General features: G+C 38.8%; 2 protein-coding genes and 1 long non-coding RNA gene across 3 annotated transcripts in view; 1 reads left to right on the top strand and 2 right to left on the bottom strand.

The window, feature by feature from the left end:
- Positions 1–14,406, top strand: part of LOC148977027 (uncharacterized) — a 50,427-nt gene extending 36,021 nt beyond the window's left edge. Inside the window, exon 3 of the long non-coding RNA XR_016145867.1 lies at positions 14,272–14,406. This is a non-coding gene — a long non-coding RNA (uncharacterized LOC148977027). The remainder of the gene's footprint in view (positions 1–14,271) is intronic.
- On the bottom strand, positions 1,989–7,442 carry prdm13 (PR domain containing 13). Its single transcript, XM_039679345.2, has 4 exons — positions 7,062–7,442; positions 5,501–5,632; positions 5,295–5,415; positions 1,989–3,926 (listed from the first exon to the last, which is right to left on the bottom strand). The coding sequence occupies exons 1-4, from the start codon at positions 7,200–7,202 to the stop codon at positions 2,485–2,487; spliced, it is 1,836 nt and encodes a 611-aa protein (XP_039535279.2). The 5' UTR covers positions 7,203–7,442; the 3' UTR covers positions 1,989–2,484.
- Positions 13,756–19,225, bottom strand: LOC120484270 (desmin). Its single transcript, XM_089118181.1, has 11 exons — positions 18,958–19,225; positions 17,257–17,410; positions 16,566–16,715; positions 16,189–16,308; positions 16,001–16,096; positions 15,783–15,917; positions 15,489–15,599; positions 15,256–15,366; positions 15,046–15,170; positions 14,235–14,900; positions 13,756–13,894 (listed from the first exon to the last, which is right to left on the bottom strand). Exons 1-11 carry the CDS (start codon positions 19,179–19,181, stop codon positions 13,807–13,809), a joined length of 1,980 nt encoding a protein of 659 aa, XP_088974307.1. The 5' UTR covers positions 19,182–19,225; the 3' UTR covers positions 13,756–13,806.
- Positions 19,226–20,688: the final 1,463 nt, after the last annotated feature.

Genomic DNA, 20,688 nt, shown 5'->3' with positions numbered 1-20,688 from the left:
CCTTGTTGAATCTATGCCATGAATAATTAAGGCAGTTCTGAAGGCAAAAGGAGGTCCACAAACACAGTACTAGCAAGGTGTAGGCTACCAAATAAAGTGGTTGTGAGTAAACGTTTAGGGTCAGTAAGATTCTTTTTAAGAATTTCTATCAAAATTATTACGCAAAGATGGATTAAATGTGACAGTATGTATATTGTTACAAAAGATTTATATTTCAAATAATATTCAATGTATTGATTTGCAATAATTATGCTGTTCTTTTTGAACTTATTCATCAAAGAATCTTTAAAAAAAAAATATGAATCTGCAAAAAGTGTTTTAAAAATTGATAATAAGAAATGTTTATTTTGCAGCAAATCAGCTTATTGGAATGATTTCTGAAGGATCAGGTGACACTGAAGAAAAATCAGTGTTGCCATTAGAAATAAATTACTTTTTTAAAAATATATTCCAATAAAAATCAATTCTTTTAAATTGTAATAAAAATATGACTGTATTTTTGATCAAATAAATTCAGCCTTGGTGAGCATAAGAGACTTCTTTCAACAACATTAAAAAAAAATCTTACTGACCCCAAACATTTTATGTATTTGCTTTGTTTTATTGGTCGCTTCTCTGCAGATGTAATAGCTTTGCTAAACTTCTCTACCCTCCAGACTGTGTGAAACCACAACAGTCTCTCTATCAATCCCTCTTTCTGGTGTCTGGACTAATCAACGGCACTAATTGATTTGAGCGCTGGTGGGGGTGGGGGGCACCAGGGGAAGGGCGTGAGCGGGTTATCTCTGGCCCGTATCCAAAATCTTTCATATTAGCAGTAAAAACAAGTGAAGAAGTAACTTACTCACAAGGAAAAAATACATAATATGCATTCAAAAGTTCTTTACAGACAGGGTTTGTACACTGGAGAGTGTGCATGAATAAAGAAACGTTAATTTGAACAGAAGTACAATTACACACGAGGATCCCATGTCCTCTTCCATTTGCTCCAACAAGAAAAAGCAATCATGGTGCTGATGCTATAACTTACAGTTTGTTCTTTTGTTGTCGTATACCTTGAAGACACAATGACTGGTAACAGCCGAGTCTCTGAAAGAGAAAGTCCCACATCAAGGACACACCAAATGTGGAGAAGGGCAGAGAAATAAATAAATTATAGAATATTGTGTGGAGAGAGATTGCTGCTTTTTTTTTTTTTTACTCTAAATCTTCATCCCCCAACCTTAACTATGGGTAAATTTCTATAACTTCATTGTGACTGTTTGCTTTTGTTCACAACTGTAGACCTCCAAGTCATGATGTAGTTGTTGATTTGCTCTAAATTTTGCCTAAATATAACACTTGTGTAATGAAGGGATTTATGGAAATAATTAATTTAGATTGTAAAGAAGCTGCATTTACAATAAAAACATGAAAAATCTTCAGGTTGCCCTAAAACTGTGCTTTATTGCATCTTAACTGTTTTTATTCATGCCAAAAATTATTACTTAATCCATGTGCCTAATAGGTAATATAATAAAAAGTAATTTAAAGATCTATATCAGGCAACAGCCTGTAACCACTTTTTACAGTAAACCTGAGTTGCTGAAAAGCTTTAACCGCTAATTATGTGTAACTAATCTGATGTCTGAGTAAAGAAAGTCAACAATGCACTGTTTTCTAAAATAGCTAAAAAATATTAGAGCCAAACGTTTATGTTTCAGCTCATAAAGCAAGCATGACATTTAGAAATATACCTAATTTATATTTAATCTTAAACTATATATATATATATATATATAATTTTATTTAAAAACGGACAGTGGGAGGAATATTTATCTTGAAAAAAATGGTAAAATAAATGAGCAATTAATAATAACAACAATAATAATAAACGATATATCCTACAGCGTAATGAATAAAGCCTCATAATATTCACTTTTTTTTTTTGTTTGACAGATTTTTTTTTTCAACTAAATAGAAACACCAAAATTTCTTTGAAACACCACTTTATTTTTATTGATAGATGCCCGTTGTTTTGCAAAAATCATTTATACAGAATGAGTTAAATGCTTTTGGTAAAAAAAAGAAAAGAAAAAAAGAAAAAAAAGTGCGGATTTGACAGGTAATTCCAACGTTGTGTGATAAGGAAACGGTCAGACATTTTTAAAGAAAATATGCACAGGAACATTTTTAAAGAAAAGATGACGCAAACACATCGTTTATGTGGCATAATCCCGTCTTTATAAAGTGCAGCTCCACATTGAGGGCGCTGAGATGTAGCCTACTCAATACCAATAAGCATGTTATTATGAGATTAACTTCACGAGTGCCTCATTCACAGAATTATTTAATTTATAGGGGAACATTTGCTTAGTCTGCAAGGTTTTCTCTTCACAATAATTTTATAAAACAAACAAACAATTCATAACTAGTTTATGTACATGCATAATTTAGCTACGTAAGAGCAAATGTCTATTTAAATATGTCCAGAAAATTGGTCCATTAATCATTGTTTTTACTCGATTCCTGGTCGCTCTGATCATCTGTGAAGCAAACATCGACGTCGCTGTCGTTGTCGCTTTTTTGCTCGGCGTCCTCGAAGATGCCTTCCATTTTGTCGTCGGATTTTTTGATGCTTTGACCAGGATGCCTCGATTCGACGTGCCTCTCCAAATCTCGCCTGCGCACCAGCACCTTCCCGCAGAACTCGCACCTGTAGGGCGTGTTTCCCTCCGCGTGCAGTCGGATGTGTTTGTTGAGATTGCTGGGATCACCAAAAGGCCTAAAACACACTTTACATTTGAGTGGTTTGTAGCCTGTATGAGTCCTCATGTGAATCTTCAGCCCGTATTTTCGAGAGTACAGTTTGCCACAATAAAGACACAAATGTCCCTTTTTTGGCTTGCCCGAGTTTGGGTTCGATGTGGGCATAGACTCCAGGCGTGAACGGTTCTTCTCTACGGCGATTTCAGACAGCTGTTGCGTGTGCATTGCAATCTCCCTGTCGATATTCGTAATCGCGTTTAGATCTGGATTTAGAGCGGGCGCGCCGAAGTAGTCTGGGTATTTCAGCAGGTTGCCGAAGTGAAATTTCAGAGGGTAGTACGGGGAACTATAAAGGAGCTCTCCATTGTAAACCGTGAATGGCATGAGGGGTATGTTGCAGTCTCCATTGTACGATTTTCCACCATCAAACTGTGGCAAGGAGAACCTCTCGAAGTGAAACCCGGCCGGAAGCTGGGAGTAGCGCGAGGGCGAGTGGGCAGGGTGCATGCGGTTGTCAATGTGCTTGAAAGCTGAAGTCTCCTCAAAATGTGGCAGTAGAGGAAAGCCACGGATGGTGTTTGCGCATGGGATCACGGGAGGTGTGCTGTCCATGGTGTGTGCGCATTTTGAGGGATGAACGTTTGGTAGTGATTCGTTTAGGGTGCGCACTGACTTGATGTTTCCCAGCAGTTTGCTGAACCCAATACTGTTCGGTTTCCCATTGGGCTCATCTCTCGCGACCTCAGCCGGGGATATCTTTGAAAGTCCCATTGGTTTGAAAGCAGAGCGTACGCCGGGATGGAAACCCATGCTGTTGAGCACAGACGATGTCCCGCCGAGGCCCAAGATGTGTCCTGGGTTCCTGGCCGAGGTCACGCTCATGTCAAGGGCCCTGTCCTGCTCCTCTGCGCTGGTTTTTTTGGATAGCCCCGCTTTATTGGCGAACGGTTTCAATGCGTCCGACATTAAGGTGCTGTGGCCGATTCGTGGAGAGGATGACGTATTCGGGATGTCCCCGGATTTCGGAGATCTGTTGAAGTTGTCTGTGCCTCTCACTTGCTCGTTGCTCACCAAACTTCTACCGTTGCTCAACGCACAGTGGAAATGCACGTGAGCTTTCAGGGTGTTCGGGTATTTGAATATTCTCCAGCAGTACCAGCAAATGTAACGCTCCTCTCCTGAAACAAAAATGAAAAAGCAATTAATTTAGCTACGTTATTTTCAGACACAACATTCTTAAATTGCACGCGGAAAATGTTTTACAACTGTTTTTTTTTTTTAAATAAAACTCAAATAGAACGTCAAAATCAAAGATGATTTAATCTCCAGAGCACCATTACAACAAATCAAGAACGACTGTAAAAGATTCTTGTTGACAAGATGGCATTTTGCTGAATATTTTCAGCATGTCAACACGTTGGCATGACACCAGTTGGGATGTCTGGGGTCAATGATATAGATGTAATGATTTTGTAATCCTCAAAACCCCGTTGTTTATTGTCACCATCAAAAGAGCAAGCGCCGGCCCAATCTGGCGCTTACAAACCAATACATTCAATAGGGACTTTCCCTGTGCGCTTTCCCGTGGAATTGACGGCAGCTGTTGCTTGAAATCGCGAGTCGCATAAGACAATGAGGCTGGCCCATCTGTTGACGCTGGAGAATAGGAAGCGTATGTCAAGGAGCGCACCCTGTAGTATTGGCCCGAGAGCAGCGCTCACAGTACAGCGTCGCAAATCAGGGCAATATACATCCCACATAAAAGTTTGCATTCACCAGCAAACAATACATTATGCAGCCAGCTAATTTACCGTAGAGCACCTTTTTGAATGTATTTGCTTTTGAATACATGAATATTAATGGCTAGATGACATTTGTTAACCCTCGCTGAACAACACCGCGCATCAGCCCAGGAGAGCACATCCAGGACTTTATTAGTGAATACAACTAATTAAGAGAGATAATACAGACCAGTGCATGATCAGTCATATAGAAACAGTAGCCTGCAGTTTGTGTGTACTCTGCTCAATAATTCTAAACCAATCAATGACTTACTGCCCCAGACACCAGACCTTTCGATTTACAAACTAAACATGGGATAATCTGACAACATTCTCAGATAAGCCTATTAAATCGGATTTGAATAGTATTTGCCTTTGATTGTGCTGGTGGCCGTGTTGCTTAAAAATTCGTTCAGAGCGCATCAAAACTAATTTATTACTCTATAGTTTAACAATATATAATATATAGTACAATAATGTGCTTATTTAGGCTAATTTGGTAGCCTAATATACTGTCTCTTTATTTGATAAATGCAAACTTACCGGAATTTCATTCGGTATTTTTTTTTGTTATGCATTTTCATTTTTTTAAAAAATCGAATTGAATGAAACATTTTAACATATACAGCGTGTTGGGTAGACTACTTTATAATTCTGTAATATATTCAATTTAAGTGAAAAGGTCTGAGGTGTATCCTCTACTTCAAGAATTATATTTAATTATTTCACATTTCTAAATAAACGAAATTATGACGCACTTCTCACCTTTTTCGTCATGCGTTGGTGTTGCAGTCGTAGGAATGTCAAACCATTGCGCCAGTGCGTTGGAATACCAAACGCTCAATTCCTCTCCAGTCTGTATTTCTCTCATCACACGGTAGAATATCTTTTGAAAAGAAGGAAACGTATTAGAAATATTCTGCAATTTGCATAGGATCAAATTCATTAGAGCCTATTTTTTCTCTACTCACCTGTCCTCCAGGTAAATCTGAGACTGCCTCGAGGTTCTGTTCTTGACTGTTCCTGGCCGCGCGTATTAAACCGATCCAATCTGGAACTGCGCTGCCAGACTCATCCACGAATTCTCCCCTCACCAGACGAATCTACAAATACAAATTTCAACATGAATAACGTATTGTATAACCTAATATTGTTTACTTGGTTCATAACGAAATGTAGCTAGTCAAACAGTGAATTTGAATTAAAATTGGCTCATGATGTTTGCGTCCTGTGAAGCGGTTGAATTTAAAAAAAAATATTTTTATGTAAAATGTAAATCTATATATATATATATATATTCTTTGTTGACTTTTTCTTTTTTTTTCTCCCCACGCATTTTTAATTAGGCTATATTACCCCAAGGTATTTCAAACAAAAGCGCGTTAATGTCGTTTTATTCGGTCTATTAGACAATGGTGACAATTTTACAAGGAACGGCCACATAATTGAGTTGATATGAGAAACGAATTTGAAGAGTGTCAAAGCATTTCCATTCTGTTCAAACAAATTAAAGATTAAAGCGTGACATTTGACACGGAGATTGCACCTGATGATCGCCCATGGCCCGCGGCGTTGCATTTACGCGCATCAATCACAGAAGCAGACAGCGGAAAGAGCTCCAGTCTATTTACAACTTATTTAGGAAAGTAAAAACCATTTACATGCAACGCCTTTTAAACCCATTTGATTTACGAATATTCCACATTTTATTTTTTAAATATTTTTTAATATAAATATAGGCCTACTTAAAAAATAATTTGGCCATATTGTGATTTTATACTAATATTTAATATAATGTTGCAGTTAAATTTAATCAAGATTTATATACTGATCGGTTAATTGTCTGATTTACTGTTAACTTTATATCGAAATAAATTGGTACGTGGGAAAAACCAGCCCTCAAGCCTTTGAAATGTAATAGGGTAGAAGGCATGAAATCTCGCCCAGAAACTCAGGTCACCCTATTAAGGCGGTTAAGTAAAAGAATGACATGTTGTCCTGCTAATATAACTCAATTATTTCTAACCTGACAGCACAAACCAATTAATAAGAGGATGCTTTATGAAGAGTGACAGGTCAGCATCGAGACTTGGAAAAGTAAAGTGCACTAACTTTTTTTTTTAACTGCATAAATAATTACTTAAAAAGATACTTTGTTTTTTTTTTTTAATTTAATTTCTTTTTTTCAGATTAAAGCATTATTGTTATTATTATTAGTAGTAATAACACTAAAATCTAAATATAATAATAATTATAATTAATGTTATTATTATTGTATTTTATTTGTACGTATTTGTAGATGTCCTTCAATAAATTAAATGAAAAGGCTGCAGAATAAAACACAAATGAAAAAGGCATATTTGCAGGTATAATCGGTTCTACATTGTACAATATTTTGCACATCTCGTTTTAAAGTGTCCCGAATGCATTCACATTTCTCTCTGAGTTTATTTTAATAAAAACTTTCAAAAGTCATAATGTTCAACATTCTAATCTTTCTTAAAGAGCGCGTTGGAAATGAATCAAACTTACCTTCTTTTTCACTCCAAGTTCCTTGCGGTCCGAAACATATTTTCCGAGTTTGAAGATGCCCGGGACCGGACCTATCCGAAGCCCGACTGGGATGCTGCAGTCGGCGAACACACTGATAGTGGGTGTCCGAGTCGCTTGCATGGCTGGCTCTGTGTGGGGCTGAGCTATCCGAACCAGCAAGATCAAGCAGCCACTGATTGAGATGAGCAGAGAGTCTGAGATGAGGACAGACTAATATCCGCCCGCCAAGTGACGCGGTGGCGTGTGTGATCCGGCTTTTCTTATGGCGCAGTCAGGTTCCCCTCGGCACATTAATGCGCAAGGGCGAGCAGCGCGCTATGAGAGAGTTGCGCTCTTTTAGCAGCTGTAGAACCCTCCGAAATAGTCACATGGAGACTTTCCCTCACCCTCACGCATAATGAACCGCTACAAATGGTCAAGAGACAATAGGCCCCAGCGACCTTCCCATCCCCAAAATCCAATTTGTCAAGGGCAGAGAAAAGAGAGTGCAGAATCAAAGGTCTGGCGCAACCATTAATCCTCAGCATGTGGCTTTGTCCGCCAGACAGTTCCGATATTTTAAGTGACAAATCCACTGTATAATTTCTCCATAAATTCTCTCCCCTTTCATTGTTCCTATACAAACCAGTTTTTGGAAATCAGTGACTACTTTAAATCTACTTGGCTGCATCCTTTTAGGTTTTATGTACTTCAAAGCTCTTTATTCTCTCCCTGGCTGCATTGTCTGTTGCCGTTTCAACAAAAGGAGCAGGAATGTTTGGGAGACTTGTTAACTTCTATTGACTCCCGGCGTGTGCCGTGCTGGGACCGGGCAGGTACTCAACGGGAGAACCAGCCAAAAAAAAAAATAAGAGCCGCTTTCAAAATAACCACCACCTTATCATTTCACACTTTTTGACAACAGGTCACGTATCAGGATGGGCGCATTCAGTTTTGATGAAGTGCCCTGCAGGAAACTAATGGAGAGGAGAAAGAAGATTTTATCAAAAGACGCAGGACAAAACAGAACAGAAAAACATGTGCAAGACAGTTTCTGCTTGAGAATGTTCAATCTTTTAGCAGCTTTTCCTTGTATAGAATAGTATCAAGGGGAAAGCAATAATAACCTACTTTCTAAGTTCATCATTTTCACCCAACATTCAGATAAAAGTGATCATTTTAGCCTCTTCAAATAAATATACTTGGCACATATAACATTTATAAGGCATTTCTCTTTTGAATACAATGTTACTATAGAGTTCAAAAATCATAATAAATAACAACTTGGTGTTTTATGTTATCATTTAGACGTGTCAAGAAGAGGAGCCCTCTGATTTCACTTTCAGTCATTTGAAGTGACCACTGGATTTAAAACTCAATTTGACCTCTTTGAATGACTGAACAGAGGCCGAAGGAAAGAAACACGACTTTGTGGGCGATAAATTCAAGCCATGAACATGTCCCGCTAACCTCTGCCCTGGCGGCTCTGCGATGACACTATGCTGTAATTGGAGAAGCAGAGGTGGGATTTCTTTCTTCGGGAAAAGGTACCCCACTGCTCCTTTCTACGAGTCTTCTCTTTGGGCTCCTTAATGAGTCAAAGAGCGTGAACGACACGCGAACAATTTTTGAATAGGCGCATGCAAAGGCCGGCTGTGCGCTGCGTTATTTATTAATGTTGCCATTTGTGACTGGTTCCCATCCGCTCTGCAACAGCGGGTCCGGCCTCTACAGCTCTCACACCAGCCGGGCCCATTCTCATTCTCGTCTTGTGTCTTTAAAGTCGGAGTTCTCCAACTAATAAATTCTGCACAAAGGCGGAAACGGGGACGTTTTCTTTTCTGTCCTCCTAACCGGGAAAAGCAAGGGTGAAAGTCATCCCAAAGCGCTCATTGGAGCAGGGTTTTTGGAAGCTAAAGCAGTGTTCAGAGCAAATGGGATGGAAAATTAAATGAAATCAAATAGCTTGAACGCTCGCATTGTTCCCTGTCTTTTAAATGGCACATTAATTACACGGCAGCAGCTTTATTTCGGAACAATATTGTGGACCCAAACAGAGCATTCCAGAGCATTTTTTTACGCGTCGGATTGTGAGATTCGGAGAAAGTGTTGGTCAAATGGTTGAAAGCATTTTCTCAGGGTCTCAGCGTTACAATTCGAGCTAAATGTGGGATTTGATTTAACAGGTTGCCAAATAATGAAGCATGAATGTAGGGTAACAACGACTGTGTGAAGAACTGCAGTGTCCCACCAGGGGTTTCATTCATGCGTCCAAACTGGACTTGAGTGCCAAGGGTTCACCGCTCTATCTGAACGATGCACAATGCGAGCTCTATAGAAAACATTTTTTTTTTAACGCCGACCATAAATGCTCTGCCATACAAACTCCTTTTATAGGCTCTTTCTTTTCTCATCGTTTTTCTTTCATTCCCAGTGCAAATAAGGAAAACGTTGTAGGTTGTACTAATCATTTGCCGCATATCTTTTTAGTTTAGTTATACTTCAACATTGCACAATATAATACAGCTAATATGCTCCAAGAAACAAAGGTCAGAAAATGTAAAAAAAAAAAAAAAAAAAAAGTTTCGATTATTTATTTATTTATTTATATAACATGAACTAAAATATGTTTGCCTACAAATATTAATCTTACATGCCTGTTTGTTCGCTTAACCTACTCGCTCTTGTTGCGGGAAAGTGCAAGCCTCACAAAGGGCGGACCAGCTGCGTCGCAGATAGGGGATGCGGGTGGGACATTAGTGACGCGATTGAATAGTAATTATGCTTGTATGGGAGTCCCACCAGATGACATGATTGGGATTTTAACCCAGACTAATATTCAAAGTCGCATTAGAAAGTGGCGAGATAAGTGGCTCCTGATTTGACTCTGTTCATGCGTGCTCCCATTTCTAAATGCTCTCAAAAGAAAGGGGGCTGTTTCGTTTCACTATTCAAAGCCTGAACAAAGTTAGCTCTGCCTTTTGAACCGAATTTCCCCAACTTTACCTCTCTTGTCCCAGCTGAAAGGCCTCGCATAATGGGGTGTAAACTTGTCTGAATTTAAATGTTTCGGTGTACCTTATAAATTCATACCCTTTTTCACTCGAGCGCGTAAGAATGAACCTTCAGTCTATCCGATTCTCTCTGCTGTTGAACGCCTTTACCGCGAGCTCTATTTGTGAAGTTCATTTTTAGGCAAATGTATTCAGGGGAGGTTTGCTGTGAATAGTTATGTGTGTCAGCCGGGCCTAATTGGGATTAAAGCACTAAAACCATATGCAAAAGTGACAGGATTTCTCAGGTTTTGAGAGCACCAACTTTTGCCCCCTTTTAATCCTCAGATCATTTAAGTGGACGCTGGGAAAAAAAAAAGACTGAGGGAGTTTTGTGTGATGCTATGTGCAGACAGATCATTAGTTATTCCATTGACGATATCATTTCATGCAGTCATGGATTGAAAACATTTAGAATAATTTGGGTGTCTGCTTGACATTTTCTGATGATCCAAAACGAAAGTATTCTAAAAAATCTCCAGATAGGCTATATGTTGTTCAGGATATAATTTGTGAGGATTTTTTTTATTTATTATTATTTAGAGTCCTGTATGAGGCCTAAGGTTTATTTAACATATGTGTATTTGGATGATAAATCACACTTCTTTTTCTCTCAATATTTATTTTCGATGAAAATAAATGCAAATATGTTTAATTGATAAATCGTATTTAAATGAAAGCAATTGCTTTTTCGCATTGATTCTAATGAGCTGTAATGACCATATTTAAATCCCCTTTCAGCAGCACTCAGTGTCCATGTGGCCTGGCAGGACCCTGGATAGCTCCCGTCTTTGAAAGGTCACTAGCCACTCACGTAAACGCAGCTAATTATATTGATAATGCACGCATGCAGGCAATGCATGAGGCAGTTCATTTTTATCATGCCGTAATGCATATCACCAACTTTACGACGCCTATAGCTCGGAATGCATTTTACATGACTGGCAAAATTCATACTAATGATATGAATCAGCGACCATCACTGAAGACTGTCTGTAGCAACCTCATTAATGGACAGGATTGACATTTCTGGGTTTTTCAGAATGTCCAGTGCATTTCTGCGAAGAAACAATGCAAGGCAAGTACTGGCCGTTAATTGCGCCTCCGTTTCGGGTGGGATGAGCTTGTGGAAATGATGACCGTATAGCTAAAGTAATGAGGGGCTATTGATTAACCCAATATGTTCAAGACCCTGAATCTTTCGAGTGCTGTCAATTAAAAAAAAAAAAAAAAATCTAGCGAACTAGGCTGAGATATGTACAGTATAATAATTGTAATAATAACAATAAAACAAATAAATGTTGTAATTTTTTTTTTGTATTAAAAATCACATAAAACTGCTGTCACAACGAACTAGCCTATATTTAGACAAACGACTAAATGACTGGATAGCTGTTTAAATGTCTTTTAATCCGGTATAATCCCTTTTGCTTTGGATTAAATTAGTATTATAATCCCAGAGGGCCCAAATCTTTCTCCCAAATCTTCTAAATAATCACATGACCTTAAATCCCCACTTACAATGTAAAAGTCAACAAGGTTAATTACATTGTGTTTGTTATTTGAGCGTTACATTATAATACGTGTTTATGTGTGAATTTAAAACAATAAATTAGTGTAATGTATTTGATAGGAATATGATTATATTAATAAAATAAAATATGAATGTTCCATTTGTTAACATTAGTTAACATCAATGAACAATACTTCCACAGCATTTATTAGTCTCAAGTTAATCTTAACATTTACTAATAGTTTTAAGATCAAACGTTTTATAATAATACATGCTGTAAAAATATATTGTTCATTGTTAGTTCATGTTAATTTACTGTAGGCAATAATTAATGTTAACAAATGAGACTCTATTGTAAAGTGTTACCAATTACCACTTGTCTTTGTCTCCAGTCAGTCTGTCTTTGTACATGCACCAAAATTCACACAAATTCTTTGAAGAGGCCTTTGAATTATTCTCTCTCTTGTCAGATACTGGGCCGGGTTTTCCCTAACGATGTATAGCTCTTAAGAGCGCTCTCTACGTGCAAGGTTACGAACGCTCGCCGCAATTCCACGCGTTTCCCAAAATAATGCACTTAACATGAACGCGCGACAACGCGTGTGCTACTTAAGCGTTGCTGTCCATTCGTTTAAGTGCTGAAATATAACCTTATACGGAATCATATTATGAACGTTTAACCTAGGCCTAATAATCGTCTTTTGTTGTGGATTAGATATCAAGACAAGTCTATATAAAGCACCTAGGCACTGACAAAATGGTTGAAAAAACAAAACAAAAAACCAAGAGAAGATACCAAAAAAGATACAAAAAATGTCCTTTTAGAGGAGAGCGAAACAAATATTTAATTTTTTAAAAGGAAATACAAATAAGGAAAAACAAAACATCTGGGGGACGTTGCAAACTAACTGCAACCAGGCTTGTTCAAAGATCAGGGAAGGAAATGCCCAATGCATGTCTGGTTTTCGTGCATGTCAGCAAGTCATTGACAGATATTTTTAAATGCATCCCTATATTTCCCCAGTCTTTAAAGCATATTTCCCACATTACTTCTTTTATGATTTGTTTTTGTTCATTAATTCAATTTAGATGTGTATTTCTATATTTTCTTCCCTTTTTAATTATTTCACGTATACATTATTTTAAACAAAACAGGAGTACAAAAAAAAGTGTACAATAAGTAGGCTACAATTATACTTACGTTGAAGTATAATCTAATGGTGTAATCTGCCGGTTGTCCTGCAGGTGACCTCATAAATCTGTTTGCCGATGCACTTGGGCATTTACGATTACTCTAGAGGACTCGTAGTTGTTCTATATAGATTTTCAAGTGCTACAAGTTACGATGCTTTTGGGAAACAGACCATAATATTAAGATCAGTCGTACGATCGCTTTTACGAACTTCTTAGGCTTACGATGGTTTTGGGAAACGCAGCCCTGGATACTTCCTTCAATATTTAGACTTCCTTGTCTTGATTGATTAGTTCTCTAGCAACAGTCACAGGTTTTAGTGCTTGTTGTGAGCATTTATCATTTGTTTGCTGTTGTAGACTATTGACTCAAGTCTGGTTTAAAGTTGTCTGGTCAGTGTGTAGGGTCAGAAAGTTGTTTTGAATCGAATCATCAGTTTTTCATTTAAAGTGTATATTAATGCATTTTTTTTGTGATAAATTAGGTCAACTACATGCTGTTTTTGCCGACAGTAGTTTTATGTACTCCAGTGCACATCACACACTTCTACAGTTTTGAGTGTTTGGCAGTTCCAGTGTGAACCGATCAGGATGGATCAGATGCAGATGAAGAGGGCAGATTTAGATAGAATGGGGCCATAGTGAGTGTGATTCTTGTTGCGGGGTATATCGTACTGCTTGGGGTTCCCCTTTGGCCAAAGAATCAAGGTCATAAACTGAGCCTTGAGTGACACAATCACACTCCCATTGGAGGTTTTCCTGTCTATTCCTTCCTCGTCATAAACAGTCATAAGGTGTCCTGGATTTTACACCTGTTGATATTGTGTGAGAGCAAATTTTATGCACAGACAAGGTTGAAACAAAACTCACACAAGGACATGATGCTCAGAGCTTTATTTCCATTTATGGACAAGCAATGCAAGACACAAGCTGATGTTTGAGTAAGGCACACGCATCTAAAGGCATGACTGGTGAGCAGAAAACCCCACTAATCATCATCATCTGCTGCTCCAGAGATGGAATAAGATTTCTCCTGTGTGTTGCTCTCCAGAATGTCATCCTCAGTTTTAACTGTTCTGTGGGAGAAAACAATGCAATTTATTCAGCAGGCTAAAATGAAACTCTAAAATATTAACTCTACACTATGTATTTTGTTAGTTTATTGATATAATGCTTAGATCTATTTTTATTTTGACATCACTCTCTGAAAAGAAGGTACAAGAGCTGTCAGGCTAGTGCCCTTTGAAAAGGGTACTGAACAAGTGTCAACTTTTGTACCTTTTATGTGCATGAAATACCGTGGGAAGGGATACAGGGAGTGTGATGGGAATATGATTTATGGCCAGAATTGAACCGAAGTTTCTGCACACACACCACAGAATGAGCACATGCGGAAAGCTTTATTTTAATGCTTACCTGATAAGCACAGTCTTCCTCTCTATCATCTCCACAGCCTGCTCTTCAGTATAGTCAACGGTGGTGCCTGGGCCGCCAACCCCACCGGTGATCCCATTGACAAAACCTCCTTCATTACCTCCGGCAAGACCTCCAGCAACACCACCTCCAATGCTTCCTCCAAGACCTGTGGCAGGGCTGCCACCAAGACTTCCTCCAAGACCACCACCTAGACTTTTGCCAACACCACTGACAATGCCTCCTCCAAGACTTGTGTCAGGACCACCACCTAGACCTCCTCCAAGACCTGTGGCAGGCCCACCACCTAGACCTCCTCCAAGACCTGTGACAGGACCACCACCTAGATCTCCTCCAAGACCTGTGGCAGGGCTGCCACCAAGACTTCCTCCAAGACCACCACCTAGACCTCCGCCAACACCACCGCCAATGCCTCCTCCAAGACTTGTGGCAGGACCACCACCTTGACCTCCTCCTAGACCTGTGGCAGGACCACCACCTAGACCTCCGAAAAGACCTCCACCTGCTCTATCAGCAACTCCTGCACCCAGGGCACCTGCAACTGTGGCTCCAGCACTGTGAACACTCATGCTGCCACTCATGAGGGACATGGTTTGCATGCCCTGGACCATGGAAGACAGACGAGAGTCCTCACCCTCAATGAGCTTCCTGTTAACAACAATTAAGGAGGAAGAATTTAAGAAAATTGCACTTTTTGAAATGATTATATTCTGGTATGTTTTACTCTGAAAGATAAGTGTTGTGGGATTTGTTTGGATATGTTTAAATAAACATTTAAGTTGCTAAAAGCTACCTGTATGTGGTAATTTCGATCTCGAGGGACATCTTCACATTGAGCAGATCTTGGTATTCACGCAGAAGCAGCGCTATCTTCTGTTTGGAGGATTTCAGCTCAAGCTGCAAGGCCTCAATTCTTGCCTGTCACAAGTATTTAAATAATTTATCCTTTGAATTTCTTTCTTCGATTTTACTTTGCATGTAGGCCAAATTATATTCGTCTCACCTGGAGTTCTTCTAGTTCTTTTCTGTACTTTTCCTGAGTCTCACGGATCTGTGCTTCCAAAGCCTCATTTTTGGTTTTCAAAGAGTCCAAGTCACGCTCCTTATTTTGAATCTAACAAAACAAGAGGGAACAATGAATAGAGTAATAATTTAACTACTGTTAGTAAAAATCAACAGAGTATCAAATATGTTGCCCAAATGTAAGCCTTTTAAAGAAAGATCATTAATACTTACATCCTTCTTCGCAGTGACAATATTCTCTCTCACGCTTCGCACCGTGTCCACATGTTTTGTTGTTTTGTTGTTGAGATCTTCAAATTTATTTTTGTACCAAGAATCCATTTCCTGTTGACAAATGAAAAGCAGTTTTGTTAATATGGAGACTAGGGAGTGTTGTAACATATTTAGTTTAAACTGCAGCGTTTTTCTTTTAATAAAAAACTACTCACAGACAGTGCATTCAATGCTCATCAGCCTCCTCAATTCCAGACATTTTAAACAATATTTGTAATGTAAAGATATACCCACCTGTAAGTTCTTAGCTGCAATGTCATCATACTGGTGTTGGATCAGCTTGAGAGCGTTTGAGAGGTCGGGGAGACTGTAGACGTCTAATGCTGAGGCGTGTGCTGAGTATATCTGTTTCAGAAGCTCGTCGATTTCCTGCAAGCGTGCGGTTTGAAATATTCAAACATTTCGATTTTATTTATCAAGTGCAAATAAAATAATCGTTGGGATTTAATTACCTGTTTGTGAACTCTCTGAAGGAATTCTATTTCCACCTCCAGGTTTTCTAGCTGCTTCTCCAAAGCAATGCGCGCGGAGGTGGCTGCGTCCACGTCCTGAGAATATAAAAGATGTTCGTAAGAGATCTCATTCACATTTCTTTGTTAATAAAGATAACTGTTATAAGGCAATTTGATGGGAAAAATACCGGACGGAATGCTTCAATGTCAAGCTCGGCTTTCCTCCTCATCTCTAAGGCCTCCTCATATTTCATTTTAATCATCTCCAACTGACCCGCCATAGCATCCTTTGCAGCAATAGCAAGGTCCTTTAAAATGAATTGGAAACATTATTATGATTCATAGACTTGTCGAAGAGTTATCAAAGATAACATGGGCAACATTTTTGTCAAGTCATAGTCTTGTGTAAATATGTAGGTCTATCCTCATATTTTATATGGATAGGCGAATTCTATGTAGACTTGAATGGCTGAATATAAATTAACTAGGCGTCTATAGCCGTTTTTAAAAACATGATTTTTATTTATTACTATGTTATTATATAAAGATCTGTTGAAATGATTACCCGCTGCACCCTCATCTGGTCAGCCAGCCTCTTCAGCTCCTTGAGTTGCTCCTCGTACAGCAAGCGGAGGCCGGTGGGTTTCAAGAATCGATTCTTCAGGGACTCGATTTCCGTCTCCAACAGTTTGTTTTGCTGCTCAAGCGACCGGACCTTTGTTTCGACAGAAGAATAAGAACACACAGTACGCGTGTTATGTGCCCTGTCTGTATCTGTATGCCCACAGAAGTGCGAATAATGCGCTTTATCTCGTGGGCCAGCAGTGGCATTTCCACACTGCCAGTGCGCGCGACGCATTCAACCGTGGACAAATCAGACAAATGCTGTCAAAGATGGCTCTAAAAATGAGGCTCGCCTCCAAGAGCATTAAGAGCAATGTAAAATATGTAGCATATTTGTTAGACTATCAATTATAGTACCCTGGTGTTCTAAATGTGACATATAGGCTAACTGAAAGCTATACACATCCTTGGAATCTTTTTTATTCCATGTTTAGCTTTCTTCATAGTGGAAAAATGTTATTTAGATCATAATTTTTTTTTATTCTTGTTAAGAAAAAGAAATTCTATTGAGAGGTTTAATTGAATGGAAGATTTTTTTGTGGATAAAAGTGCTGCCAAAGCATGTGTGATCTAAGAGCTAGTGTTTCAAATTGCACCAAGGGCATATTCATTTTGTTCAACTGTGCACTTGCCTTCTCAATGTATGCTGCCAGTCGATCGTTGAGCAGAATCATTTCTTGTTTCTCACTGGTTCGTGTGCTGAGGAATTCGCGGTTTTCTGCAGCAGCCTGGTCGAGATCGAACCCTGGACCCCCTCCACTGACACAGATGACTCCCATTCCGACACTGCAATCAATTCAGATTTAGCTAGGCCTAACTTGAATTTCAATGAGACCAACTGTAGGTGTTACTGATATTGTGAAGATTCATTTATTTGTCACTTTGGGTTTATTAGGTCACGGTCACACAGAGCGCTCGAGTCTCCTATAGGCTTTGTGCGATTTGTAACGGATCAATAAGTCAAATGAAAAAGAACACCCCCCCCCCCCCCCCCAAAAAAAAAAAACAAAAAAACAAAAAAAACGGTAACGCTTCCTTTTACAGTCCTGTTTTCCCATGTAGGCTACATACATACTAGGCTACTTATTAGAAATTACAGTTACTGGGTAATACCTACTAACCCCTACCCTACCCCTACCCCTAACTTTCTAGGTAAGTAGCTATACTGTAACGTGTAGGCTAAGTACTGTACTGTAAAAGGAAGGTTTACCAAAAAAATCAAAAATAAATAAAAATAAAACTTCCATTGCGAAAGTCCACTGAACGTCTTCGTAGGGTTCTTTAAACGTTCGCAGATAGCACAAGGCTATTTGCAATGCATTCTCATCCCCAAGGCGTCACTTAACTGAAGCATTTTGACCATGCTTCAATATCTAAAGCTTTAGGCGCCCTTTAGCGTCAGCTAGATGACGCCCTAGGATCGCGTGTAACCCTACCCCCACCCCAGACCTAAACCTAACCGCTTTCCTTTAGCGTCAGTTAGATGACGCTGTAGGATCGTGTCATGTAACTGACGCTAAAGGGCGCCTAAAGCGTCAAATATTGAAGCATGGTCAAAGGTGACGCCTTTGGGGTGAGAATACGTTGGCTATTTATATCTGGAAGGTGTATTTTTAAGAGCGTTTGCTCATCTGCCAGACGTCTATAGGACGTTCCCTGTCAGATGTCAAATAGACATTTAGAAGATGTCTCTAAGATGTAATGATTTAGAATGCACGTTAAACTGACATCTTATAAACGTCTATTTGACATCCGACAGGAAATGTCCTATAGACGTCTTGCAGATGAGCAAACGCTCTTAAAAATATGTCTTGCAGATGTAAATAGCACATCAAATAGCCTTGTGCTACCTGGGTTGTAGCCTAGGACTTCACGGAGGACGTTCGCGGGACGTTTGGAAAACTTGCGGGCACCTTTACGGAACATTCACTAAGTCCCGGCTTTTAACATCTGAACACCCTTTTATAGTGTACCATTTCCACAAATATGTTTTCCTTATATTTTTACTATGGTTTATTTGCACTAAAACCAAAGTAATGTCAAAATGCAAAAAAAACAAAAAAAAACAACAACAACAAAAAAAACCCATTTCTCTTCGCAACGTCCAGGGGACGCCCCGTTTGCTGGAGGTACTAATTAAATAAACTCGAAAAGCCACATAAGCAACCAGTTTTTATGTTAGTTGTGTATTATTAACTAACTCATAGCCTATATAATCTGTATAAATCATCATTATTATAAGACAAAATATAAGTAAGAAAATAAATAACAATAAAAAACAATGCATATGATGATGTTCAGTATTGTTCCTTTGCTTCTTGTGCGATGCTTACCCAGTCATGAGGGGCTGGCTGCGTGAGGATGAGATGGTCCTCCGTCCCACTTCCATACTGTTTCTCACAGCGGTGGCATTACGGGAGTAGCTGGCTGAACGGCACCTCCCCACATCCCGTCTGACGGGAGAAGGGCTGCTGACCCTCACCTGGTAAGAGGAGGTGCTGGTGTCCTCGAAATGCCGGCGATAGGATGATATCCTTTCTGGGCTGCGACTCATCATTGATCAGTGGCTAAACTTTAAGGCCTCACTTTGTTGATCTTCCTTTTGCAAGCTCTGTTCTCAAATCCACACTCCCAGAGGTCCCAGGCATTTTATACTCCGCTATAAACATGAGTCAGTGCTTTGGGAATGTTGAGCCTCTGCACCATCAAGAAATGGGCCCGTCACTCAAACATCTGTCAGGGTCTTGAGAGGTGTTGAATGGAGGGTTCAATTAAGAGGCAGTCGTGATGTTGATGTGCTTTGATATGTAGGGATTTTAATTACACATGCTTCTATACAGAGCAAGAAATAGTGTCATGGGGTCAATTTGTGCAAGGGGATCCTGATATGTGAGAGATGACATTAATCTGGTCACTTAAATGGAAGTATGTGTAAAAATGAGAAATGCGAAGAGAAACGAACCCCAGTGTTTTTCTATGACCTGTCTGTGATTCAAGCTTGAGATGACTAAAGGATTTAAGTGAAGTCGTCACAGTCTATTTAATCATATCTAAAGAACCTAAAATAATTATTTTCCCTTAAAAAGGTGCAGATAGAGTAGAAGCCAATTTATGCTGTATTGTTTTCTTCATTACACATGCTGCCATTTTTGTGCTGACAGAATGTGGTTTATGAGATTCTTTCCAATGATCTAAGATTTGCCAGCCATGTGGGAGGAAGGCTGGGTCTGCATCTCTCTGAGATGTGAACAGTGGCTAAATGAGCTGAATCACTCAGGCGTTATTTTACTCCTGCTATCTCATTCAATTACACTACATTAGTCATTCCTTTAGCAGTGCTCATATACAGAAAAAAAAACCAATGACACCATTGATAAAGACAATAGGCTAGCCTCTTTACAGGCAATAATAAGGCACCATTATCTTTGTCCATTTGTGCTTAGTTATATTTTTTTTGTTTTCAGATTTATCGGTGAAAACAGCTTTATCACATCCACATTAATGGCATTGGTACACATAATTCTTATAATCGGGCACATACTTATGGCTCAAAAACACATAGTGTGTAAGAAATTCTGATATTATTATAAAATGTCAGTAAAATAGCTGTTTTCGTAAATCACAGATGACATTGCAACTTGTATAGGACAATAACTAAGTCTTATAAAGTGCCAGTCAGATTATGTATGGCTGAAGAGAGTTTTCTTGTAATTGTTGAAAAAGTTTCGGTAAGGTTTAATGTTTTTGAAAGAGGTCTCATGCTCACTGCATTTATTTGGTTAAAAGTAGTAAAACAGCAACATTGTGAAATAATATTACAGTTCAAAAATATCAACTTTCATTTTTTTTAAAAAAACCAAAATTTTCAGCATTACTCATCTTCAGTGTCAAATGATCCTTCAGAAATCATTCAATATTCTGATTTGCTGCTCAAAAAAACATTTATTACTATTGTTAAAATGGTTGTGCTGCTTAATATATTTGTTAAAACCGTGATCCGATGTTTTCCAGATTCTTTGATGAATAGAAAGCTCAAAAGAACAGCATTTATTTCGAGAAATCTT

Source organism: Pimephales promelas, chromosome 12, assembly GCF_988280905.1.
Source record: "Pimephales promelas chromosome 12, fPimPro1.hap1.1, whole genome shotgun sequence".
NCBI classification, from domain to species: Eukaryota; Metazoa; Chordata; class Actinopteri; order Cypriniformes; family Leuciscidae; genus Pimephales; species Pimephales promelas.
The sequence above is the reverse complement of the archived record's forward strand: the minus strand, read 5'-3'. Positions and strand labels throughout refer to the sequence as shown.

Excerpts from the sequence above, each read along its gene's own strand:
- prdm13 (XM_039679345.2), bottom strand. The coding sequence starts at position 7,202 with ATGCAAGCGACTCGGACACCCACTATCAGTGTGTTCGCCGACTGCAGC. Across the intron at positions 5,633-7,061 it reads AACTTGGAGTGAAAAAGAAG|ATTCGTCTGGTGAGGGGAGA; the intron begins GTAAGTTTGATT and ends TTGTATTTGTAG. Across the intron at positions 5,416-5,500 it reads CAGATTTACCTGGAGGACAG|ATATTCTACCGTGTGATGAG; the intron begins GTGAGTAGAGAA and ends TCTTTTCAAAAG.
- LOC120484270 (XM_089118181.1), bottom strand. The coding sequence starts at position 19,181 with ATGATGAGTCGCAGCCCAGAAAGGATATCATCCTATCGCCGGCATTTC. Across the intron at positions 17,411-18,957 it reads AGCCAGCCCCTCATGACTGG|TGTCGGAATGGGAGTCATCT; the intron begins GTAAGCATCGCA and ends AATTGATTGCAG. Across the intron at positions 16,309-16,565 it reads ACCAGATGAGGGTGCAGCGG|GACCTTGCTATTGCTGCAAA; the intron begins GTAATCATTTCA and ends TTCATTTTAAAG.